The following is an 11,520-nucleotide window of genomic DNA, read 5'->3' on the forward strand; positions in this document are numbered from 1 at the left end:
AAAAAAATACAGAAATTTCAAAAATAAGAGAATAAAAACTGAGTCTGTAGTTTTTGGAAAAATGAAAATCAGCAGAATAATGAAAGTCAAGTCAAATTATCCACGTAAAAACTTTCTAGAAGAAGCTCATTTTAAAGTGTGAAATTTTTAGAAGTTGGTCTATATCCATCCCATGTGTTTCACCTCATTATGAGGAAAAAACACATTGATTTAAAAAGGTTTGCTGATATTAATATTATAAATCTTGTTCATCACTGTTTTCAAGATCAAATTGGCTTTCCTCTTCCCAAAGAAAAAGGTTTTCATCCTCAAATATATAAAATATTTCTAATACATTTCTATTGCTAATATTTAAGGATGTCTCAACTTGGTAAAATAGGCAGGTTTGATCGTGCATTTCAAACGAGAAATGATAGTTGCTGTATTCTCTTACTACTTGGTTGAGATTTGTTAATGAATTCTGAAATCTGTAATTTAGTAAGTTATTATTCTCATCAACTACTTCAAAGATTTCATTTGTCTTATCGGTGCCATCCTGTGTATTTGAATTCACATCATCCACAACCAACAATGATGTGTGCAAGAAATTCACACAAAACATCTTCTTTAAATATAATTGAAATTTCTTTAAATTATTTTCTTCCTCTAAGCTCAAGGAGTTAATTCCTTTTAATTTTCGTAATTTTCTTTTATCCATCAAGTCAAATGTATTATTAAAATAAAGCTGATCAAATGTATCATCACTGGCATTATCAGTAAATGTTTTTCTACCCCTTACTTTTTTGTTCTCATCTCTGAACATGGTCTTATCTGACTGCAGTAAATATGGGGGTATTTTCATCCATAAATGGAGACCCAAGAAATTTTCAATATCAGAATCTTTGCAATATACAAATCCTCGATCTTCCTCATTTATAGGTTGGATGATAACAGTTAGTATAGGGCAATGCTGGCCACAAATAGCATAGAGCTTATCCAGAGAGTCACCTTCCTGAAGTGCACCACGAATTACATTATTAATAGGCAATGGTTGGTTTTTAATAGTATCATCAGAGACAGGGTGGACTTTGTTACCAGCAGACGTAAAAACCTGAGTGACTGATGTGCATACTCTTTCTGACTTATGACTAGCCTTCTCTTCTGCATGATGATCTGGTATTCTCTCCTTGGTGGAAGTTTTATTTTGAACATCTAGCAAATCCTCACCAAAAGGCTCGGAGTCACTACAATGCGGCATGTTAAAATAACTGCATTTCAGTTCAAGGGGTTGAGTCAGTTCTTCCAATTCTGAAGAGGATAGCTCAGCCATGTTTGGGCCTGGAGCCAAATTTCCAAAATGTGAATATGGTACCTCATTGCCGTTATTAAGTAGAGTATCCACTGATGTGGTATCTTCATTGCCATATAAGTCAGAATTTTCAGGAGATGATAATCTTAACAAGTGATTTTCTTTCAGGAGCCATTTTCCTTTATCAATCAGTACTCCTTCCTCTATATCTCTAACAATTCTGTTATGATTATTTTGTTTTGTACCATGTCCTATGTCTCCCCCGTGATAACTGGCCCTCACATCACATTTATCCTGATCTTCTTCTGGAAATTTCTGTAACATAGATGAACTACTAGAGACCTGTTCAGAAGACCCAAATGACTGACCTTCAGAATCATAAAGACCAGCTTTCCTAGCACACTGAAGTTCCATAGAGTTATAAGGACAAACCTGAGATCTGTGCACAGACCCAGAAAAAAAAGATGGTTTAATAATTTCTCCTTTACCATAAAGCTTTTCTATTGTCCTTTTAACAAATCCTTTATTGTATTCTTTTTCTTCAGCAGTCGCCTCACAACTGCCACTGGGGCCATCCCTGGATGTTTTATATGGCTGCTCATTCTCACTGTCTAGTCTAAATTCTGACCCATCGGAAGTCACTGGTCTTGTGAAACAGTTTTTAAAATCAGGAGAGGACTCTGAATAACTTCCAATTCCTGTATGTTTCAACATCATTTTTACTTTCATTTTAGTTTCTCCTTCATTGAGTTCCCTTTCAGCATTTTGCTTAGAATCATAGCAAAACACTAAACATGGTGGTGTTGCCGACCTCCTACTGATTGCCTCGCAAATTACATCATTTCTTTTTTCTTCTTCTGTAATGTTCCCACTGGAGACTTCTATCAATTCTGAATTTTTACTAGCCTCTAACACTTTTTGGATCAATTCGTCAGTGGCTGGCTCTCCTGCATTTACCTTTGTATGAAAGAGATTAGTGTCCTGGTTTTCTAATTCTTCAAATGATTCCAGTTCTGAAATGTTTCTTTCACTTGATGTCATGCTACTGGTTATTGAGCCTGGTTCTTCAGAAGTCTTTGAGTCTTCCTTATCAGAAGATGTAGATGCATTTTTACCCTGAAATTTCTTTAATGAAAAAATTTTAAATTCAACCTCAGAACTATGCTCCTTATCAAATTCTGGTTCAGTTTCATTTATGGGAAAGCCACAGTGGTTTAAACTGCTGGTATTTTGATGTGACATCAATATATCAAAGCCATGTTTGCACCCAGGGTCTGCCACAATATTTAGATCTTTCTGAACTTCATCGATCCTTTCTAATTCTTCAGTCAATTCCAAATTATCAGCACATGTGTTTTCTTTGGAATTTGAAAAGTTACTGGTATTGCAGACTTTGTTGGGAACGTAGGTCTCATCAACTGGGCAAGCTGTCTCATAACTATGGTTTTCATCATGAGTACAAGCTTTATGGGAAGACAGAGCATCAGTAAGTGAACAGACCTCTCCTAGGAAACAAGCCTTATTCATGGAGGTCTGATCAGTGGTAGAGCCATCATTAGGGCAAAAATTGTCACTAAGGTTACAAGTCTCTTTTGGAGGATAGGTCTTATTCACAGTGCACATCTGACATGAAGAACAGGTCAATTCTGAAACACAGACTTCAGGGCCACAGCCCTCACTGCCAGAGAAGCCTCCATGTAAAAAGGATATTTTCTGTGTTTTTTCATTTTCAATGCACTTAGGAACTCTCTGAATGTTGAGTGTGGAACAATTTGCAGAAAGTCCTCCTGAAACTGTATCATGTTCTCCCTCAGTGAGTTCAAAGTGACTTGTGGTTGATTCCACTAAATTGGCAACAGCAGCCTTCAAATCATCAGCTTCCTCTGTGATGGCAGTATGCTTTAGAATCTCCAATAATCCAAGTATTTCTGAAGCTTTGTTGGTGGTCTTGTGAGCATCACCTTGGCAGAAGTTATTTATACTTCCCTTTAAGGTCAGCACCAGAAGCCAAGCTAGAAGGACATTAGTATATGACTTATATATTGGGGAAGGGAAAGGAACATCTTCAAGTGAACCCGGCATTTGAATAATTCCGTTCTGAGTCTTATGAATACTAGGAACTAAAGCTTGCAATTGGCGAAGCAACAAGACAGGTAAAAGGTCTTTTGGAGTGTCTTCTTCCATAAGATCTACTTGAATAGCAGCCTCTACACTGCGCCTTTTTGTAGCTAGGTTTATTTCTTCATAGATAAGGCTTACCTCTGGTCCTAATTTTTCAGCACATACCTGGATTTTAGTATTTTGATCACTGATAGCTGACTGTGACAAAGCACAATTTTCATGCAAGGGAAACAAGCAAGCATCATTCAGAGATTCAATCTCATTCTCACCCAGATCTTTGGAAAGGTCGTCACTGTTATCTTTATCAAAAGATTTACCTACCCTTTTGCCTAGATTTTCTGTCAAACTGGCACTTTTAGTTATGTGTTTATTACTTTCCCTAACAAAATTATTTCCTTTTCCAGAACTTGTGTGTGAATTAGTTCTTACAAAACCATTGTTGTTACAACTTACCACATTCCTTTCCTTTTTGTATGTTGGAGCTGATTTTCTAGGTTGCAAAGCTGAATGTGGATTTATGCTCTGCAACCATTTCTGTATATAATTTTGAACTGAATGATGGCTAATATCCTCAGGAAAAACAGCTTTTCTTAAAGAAGCTAAGGAATTTGCCCTGGTTGTAACATGTTTACTTACAACAGTACCTGATTTCAACTTAACCCCTTTCTGCTTCTTCTGAGTTTTTAAAGTTATGTGTGAATTATTAACTTTTGAAACTAAACTTTTCCTGGTCATTCCTCTCAAATACCAAGATGCTATTTCTGCTTGAGCCTGTGGTCCACAAACAGCACTGGGTTTTTGCTCAAGGAAGTTAAACAGATAAAATAAATTTTGATCTTCAAAATTATTTTTGCAACACCAAAGCTCATTATGGGGAAATACTTTATTGTCTTGACCAATTTCTCTTTTTGTAGGTCCTCCTAAACTTACCGGTCTGGACTTCCTTTTGGCTAAAAGTCCTTGAAACTTCTTAGGATTCTGAAGAGTATTTAATTTATTTACATGGAAATTCTTGGAATTCATGGGATTGAGATTACTTTTGGAACAACAATAATTTGATTCAATTACCATATCACTTACATGGCGGTCTTCCTCACACAGTATTCCTTCTTTAAGGAAACTGTCTGAATCCTCCAATATGATTCCCTGTGCAATTCTACCTCTTGTGTTAATTTTCTCACTCCTACTAAGAATTCTTTTGGTTGCAATCTTCCCATCCTGATACCTGGAATTTATCATTTGTTGCTGAGATTTCATCTTCTTTTTGCTGGCAACAGATGATGAACTCTGCTTTTCATTTGCTGGAAATTTTGTTACACCACACTGAGCAAATTCATTAATTACTCGGTCGATTCTTACGGTGGCAGTGGAAGACCCTACTGAAGCTGGGGCCTCAGAAAGAGTTCTGTCAGCTCCACGGTTGTTACTTAAAGAATGCGTTGTATCTGCTAAAGTAGGACTGCATCTGTCACTGGTGTTACCACAAAGTCTTAATTTTTTGATACTAGTTTTGTTGTCTGATGTTACACTATCAACTACACCTTCCTCCACAACTGAGTTTTCTGATAAAGTCTGTGGTAAGCCATTCTTATGAGACATCTCTAACATCTTCTGACTTGTTATTTCTACAATACCAGCACGTATTGCACCTGACTTGAGCAGCTTGCTTTCCTTTTTTCTTTCTAAAGATGACTCCATCTGTTCAATGTTATCGATCTGAACAAGCACTGGTTTGTTAGATACTGATGACATTTTACTGCAAGAATGTGTGAACATATGATACTCAGATTTGTTTTCCCCATCCTCCTTCTCTTCACTATAGATCATTTCCTCTTGAACTTCAGTTTCAGATACCAAGGTCACACTCCCTCTCACAGATTTCTTTTGTCTCACTCTCCTTGGTCCAGGTGTAGGGGGTCTATAAAAATGATGCTTTGCTTGATCCTTACTCTCCTGGATGGTGTTTGTGTCCATAGCAGCATTCTGCCAACTAGCAGAAGGGCAAGTTTCAGTCTCTTGATCTGTCATTTGAGTATTTATGTCCTCTGCCAAACTGCCCTCTTGATGATTGTCTTTCTCCAGAGATGAGACATCTGCAGACAATGAGCATGCTGCAATTTTTAAACCAGAAAACCGATCATCTGTTCTTCCTGGAAAACCACCTACCTCACTCTTTTCATTGTTATGAGAAAGGCTAGCTCTACTGACAGTGGTCCATTTTATGGTTTCCTCCTGTTTTATCTTAAATCGAACTTTCATCTCTACTGTCATGGTACCATCTTGATTAAAAATAATCGATTTCTCAATATCATCTTCAGAAGGATATATCAATAAATTCTGAGAATCATTTTTTTCTAAGGCCAAATAATTTTCAGAAGCAAAAGACTGGTCTGAGTAGCAATCACTATTATGCATTTTGTCAGAAGAAACAGAATAAATCTGGGACTTTGGGCTTGAAGGCACATGTGTCCTCACTTTCAAGATTTTGAGAAGAAAAGATGCCCCACATCAAAATGTAGAAGATAGAGAAGTTATAAATATCCAATAGAAGAGGCAGCAAAGAAAGAAAAGGAAAAAAAATTAGTATGAAAATTTCATATTTTCTAAATTTCATAGTAAGATATCATTAACATGTTTCTCACCTCTATGTATTCATTGGTTACTTGAATTCACTATAATATATGGTACACTTCTACAAGCTATTCTCAAAAAGAGAACCTATAATCTTACTTCAATAATGAGATTCACAGAATTTTAATTTTAGTGAGTTTAATCAGGCAATTTTGATAAGGAAAGTAGAAATTGCTAAGGATTTTAGCAAAAATAAAGAGATTTTTGTGGGATTTTATTTTGTTGTTTTGTTGACCAGTACTGAAACTGGAGTCTAACTAAGTGCTGCTTACCTATGCAAATAAAGTGAGCAATAATTTACAGTGATATTCATTTTCCTGTCTGTGTATATCTAAGAGATACCTACAACATTATGAAAGTTAAAACATTTTTAGAATTTATTTAGAAGTCAACATTAATCAAGTAATTACTAATTTTGCATTCACTTTGAATAATTAGTACATTTGATTTAATATAGAGCACAAAAGAGAACAGAGCTAGACAACAGACCAATGTATCTAGTTATATTTTTACTGTGTGTCTCTAAAGATAACTTAGTACTCAAGCCTCTTAAACTCAATCAAATTCTTATTAGTAGTTTGTATAGATTTGCATATGCTTGGCATCAATTAAATACCTTCAACATTTTAGAGTATAAACCTGGAAATATTTTCTCTTATTTTTGGTATGCATTTATCAAAATTAAAAATGAAGGGCGCCTGGGTGGCTCAGTGGGTTAAAGCCTCTACCTTCGGCTCAAGTCATGATCCCGGGGTCCTGGGATCGAGCCCCGCATCGGGCTCTCTGCTCAGCAGGGAGCCTGCTTCCCTTCCTCTCTCTGCCTTCCTGTCTGCCTACTTGTGATTTCTGTCTGTCAAATAAATAAATAAAATCTTTAAAAAAAAATTATAAATGAAAAGGACTCTCTTAAAATTTTTAAAGTAAAATTTAACAAAGCCCTCAGATTTCCTAACACCATCAAAAATCATATTCACTGCCCATAACACCCAAAATAATAAAATCATTTTAGTAATATGAACACAGTGAAACAGTACTACCATATGCTTAACAGATATTTGGCAGCTAATGCCTACAGAACAGAAACATTAATAGATAGATATCTATTGAGTATATCCATAATAGATGAGTTTCACCCACTTTAGCAATAAGTAGAGGGATTAATACTACTTAAAGGGCTTATTATTCCATGTCTACATAAAAACCAAAATTTTAGTATAAGTGGCAATCAATTCCTCAACATAGAGCTAAAAAACTGCACACAATGAATAATGAGATTAAAATATTGAGCACAATGAATAATATGATCAACCATGCCTGCATAGAGAATTTACAGCCCATCCTACACTCTTGGGCATCAACAAGCCCTCCTTCTCCCCTACACAAAGGATTATGCTATACTGTGCAGCATTTCCTAAGGAATTATCAACATAGATTATTATTAACCAGCATGAACTGACTACATGAATTTTTTTAATAAATAAAAAAATGGATACAAGAGCTGTGATTTTTACTGAAACAACTTCAGAAAGTGGAGTCATATGTACTTAGAGATTTTTTTTTCAAGACTTTATTTATTTATTTCACAGAGAGAGAGATCACAAGTAGGCAGAGAAGCAGGCAGAGAGAGGGGGAAGCAGGCTCCCCACCAAGCAGAGAGCCAGACACAGGGCTCGATCCCAGGACCCTGGGATCATGACCTGAGCTGAAAGCAAAGGCTTAAACCACTGAGCCACCCAGGCGCCCCTACTTAGACATTTTTAAAACACACTCAACTAACCTGCTGAGCTCAGCTATGATGCTGCATGGTACTATTTGGAGAAAACCGTATAACTACCAGATGTCACTTATACAAATTCCATAGAATTCTTCTCCAAATCAAGAAATGCTGGTATTTTTATTTCTTATCTATGTATTATATGCCCTCCACACACACAAATAAAGGCTTAACCCCTCAATTTAATCACTGATTGATCTGAAAAAAAATCTAAAAAAAAAAACCTACAATCTCTGTAACTCTTTCCAACTATACATATAACCCATTCCAGTTTAGAATGTTTTCAGTCGGGTGCCTGGGTGGCTCAGATGGTTGGGCCTCTACCTTCAGCTCAGGTCATGATCTCAGGGTCCTGAGATTGAGCCCTGCATTGGGCTCCTTGTTCAATGGGGAGTCTGCTTCTCTCTCTCCCTCTGCCCTCCCCCTGCTGTGCTCTTTCTCACTCTTGAATGAATAAAATAAAATCTTAAAAAAAAAAAAATGTTTTCGATCCCCTCATTTTCTCTCATGTGACGAAGGAAATTGGCCATTTAAGCATGGATTGGGTTTTCTTTCTTTCATCTTGTGGTAAACACACACACACACACACACACACACAACTCAGGGCTAAAAATAAAAGCTACATATTTAAGGGACTTACTCTTTCTGCTTTCTGACCTAGCACTTCCCTTGGCATATACATGATGAGAGATCCCTGGTAATTTTGCAGAATGCAAGTACTTCTGGATGTCATAATTTCCTGGTTTAAATGGCTCTCTTCCTGCTGCCACCACAGCTCCAGAGGTAAGGATCACAGCTTGGAGACTGGGAACCTAGAAGAAACCAAAGAGTTAAGGTCCTTACATGAGCAACATGACGTTTTTGTTCTTTCCATACGGTATTTTTTTTAATTTTATTATTATTTTTTAAAATAATTTCTACACCCAACATGGGTCTCAAAACTAAGTCAGGTGGACTGAGCCTGCCAAGTACCTCCTTTCCATATATTATTTATAGTGAGTGGAATCAACTCAACAATCTTCAGGGTTTGAAAGGGATAATCACCAAGTGTTCATTAGGCACCAATAATGTATACAAAGTTACCAGTATCAAGGTGGGGGTGACTAGACCAACATCTTTATTCAACCTGTATACTATCTGGAGAGATGTCTTCCGCCCTAACTAAAGGAATCTTTAAAAGGCATGCAGTTCTGCCTCTGCCTTCCCCACCAAAATATCCAGCTGTAGCCAAACGTCCACCCTGAGCCAGCTGAGAAAGGGCCTGGCAGCCACACTGACAGCCGCGCGGGAAGCTCTCCCCTGCTCCCCCACCAACCCTCCAGCATGGATGGCAGGAAAAAAAAAAAAAAAATGCTTTCTCTACCTAACGGTATCACTCTTGGCCATGGCTTTTCTGGAAATATTGTCACGACTGCATTCTGTGTCAACACGTTATACAACTCGGGGCTAAAGAGGGAGAAAGGGGAAGGGAGTTTGAGATTAAAAAGAGCCCCTCATGGAAGTGGCTTCTTCAGATTCTGACCAGAGAACAGTGGGGCTACCCACCGAGGTGAGCCAGTGCCCTCCCACGAGGGTGGGAACGCACACAGACACACACACGCCGCGCGCGCAAAACCCTCCTTTCTCTGGGACCTTCACCCATGTCCCACACAAGGCGAGCTCAGACATGAAAAACCCCCGGAACACTCACCTTCCTTCCGTCTGTCGCGTACAGCTTGGTCACCGGGAACCGCATGACCTCCGTCAGGTGCTGCAGAAACGCCTGGAAGCTCTGCGTGACCCTCCTGTTCATGACCACCACACGCCTCATCTTCGGGTCGCCATTTCTAAAGACCAAGAGCTTTCGTGGGGCACGCAGCATGCCGGGAGCGGCAGTGGCAGCTGCAGCGGTTGGAGGGGCTTGGTGCGCTTGCACACTGATGGCCCGGCTGCTGTGCCAGGGTCGTGGGCGCCGGCGGGCCTTGTCAAGGTCCACTGGCTGCACCTTCCTGCGGTGGGAGCACAAGTAGGACTCGCCGTCCTCTAGCTCCTCCAGGCGTGTGATGCTGTGTCTTCCCCGAGGGGTGCTGATGTTCCTCACCCCAAAAGGTAAGGGCACCTTCCTTGACAAGTTATCCAGCAAAGCATCAAATGTCTTGAAGGAACGAGGGTTGACCACCACCCTGACCCCGCCAAATTGCGGATCTCCGCTCTTGTAGAAGCTTATCTTTTTGGCCACAACAGGATGCATGACGCTCAGGTGGCGAGGGGAAGGAACTTGACCTTCAGAAGAAGTCCGATGAATCATGGAAATACTAGTGGAAGAAGTTTCGCTCATTTTGACTGAGAAATAGAGGGGAGGAAAATTATTCATCTCTGCAATGACAGTACTATAAAGAATACATGACAATGCAACTGCAATCTTATTACAGTTGTAAATATCTTGGCTATTCCTAGTGTTTCATTCTTTCATTTATTCATTCGTTATTCTCACCTATTTTGAATGAAAATTTTAAGGGGTTTACAATAAAAAGACATAAGTGAAACAAATAAAGATATTTATAGTTCAAAGATAAAAACAATCCAAAAACACGAATAAAGGTATTGTTAAATAAATTATATTGTATACGCTCATGCACCGGGAAACTATGCAACCATTAAACATGACATTATAAGTCTGTATTTACTGGCATCAGAAAATGATCCTAACCTATTACTAAGTGAAAAAGCAGTTTACAACATATGTATGCCATGCCATTGCCAGTATATATGTATTTACTATACTAATGGAAAAAAATCCAAAAGTATATATAGCCCTAACGTTGATGGTAATTATCACTTAGTGGCAAAGCTATGGATAAATATTTGTTTCTTAGACATTGCTGAATTTTGTGAATCTTGAAAATGAATAGATATTTTGAACAATTAAAAAATAACAGAAGAGACACATCAAAAGCCATCCAATGAGAAAAATAAGAGTTTTGCAGTTGATCCATTTAGTTCTGCATGTCCTGGCAGTCAAGGATAAAGGGGAGACAGAAAGAGTTTATCGATTTCAAACTGTTGGGTAGAACCAAATTAGTTCATCTGGAGGAAGATATTTCCAGACATTAAATTCTAGAAGGAATGGATCATATAAATCCTTAAATATGGGCCATATTAAGATAATGTAAATTATCTTTAATACATTTTCCATTACAGATTATAAAAAATGCAGGTAAATTATCTAATACACCATTAATCCTGCTTTGGGAAACACTGCATTAAACAAATATTTTGAATGAAGGACAGCATTGCTATGAACTGCTAAAAATGGAGGCACTGCTCCTATTAGTGGTTCTAATATTAACCACTGGGAAGGAATTTAAGAGCCATTTTCAGCCAATCACTGAGGTTTTTCTCTTCTGCTTTCTAAGTGAAGCAAGGGGCTGACTGACAAGTGAGCAGCTCATGGAAGTTCTGAGTTCACTTCTCATATGTAGCATACTGTGACTATTTTCCACTACTTTAAGTCAGTGTAATTATTAGTGTCCTTTGACAGAGTAAGAATGCCCTACAACCTTTAAGACAAACTGAACAAACTAAATAAAAGTGATCAATATTATAGAAATGAAAAAGGCATGTTTCTCATTATAAATCAGCTGTAAACTTGGCCCAAATTACCTACTTAATATTTGCAAACTGTTGTCTAAGATTCTTCATATATCTCGAATATGATTTGCAAATG

The 11,520-nt window shown here is 37.9% G+C and overlaps 1 protein-coding gene across 1 annotated transcript; it reads right to left on the minus strand.

The window, feature by feature from the left end:
* Nucleotides 1-235: 235 nt before the first annotated feature.
* LOC308342102 (oxygen-regulated protein 1-like) lies at nt 236-10,131 on the minus strand (the record flags this gene model as incomplete). Its single annotated transcript, XM_080802316.1, has 3 exons — nt 236-5,883; nt 8,455-8,626; nt 9,505-10,131. 3 exons carry the CDS (start codon nt 10,129-10,131, stop codon nt 236-238), a joined length of 6,447 nt encoding a protein of 2,148 aa, XP_080658442.1.
* Between the last annotated feature and the right edge of the window lie 1,389 nt (nt 10,132-11,520).

This window comes from Martes martes, assembly GCF_963455335.1.
Source record: "Martes martes genome assembly, chromosome: 4".
NCBI lineage: Eukaryota > Metazoa > Chordata > Mammalia > Carnivora > Mustelidae > Martes > Martes martes.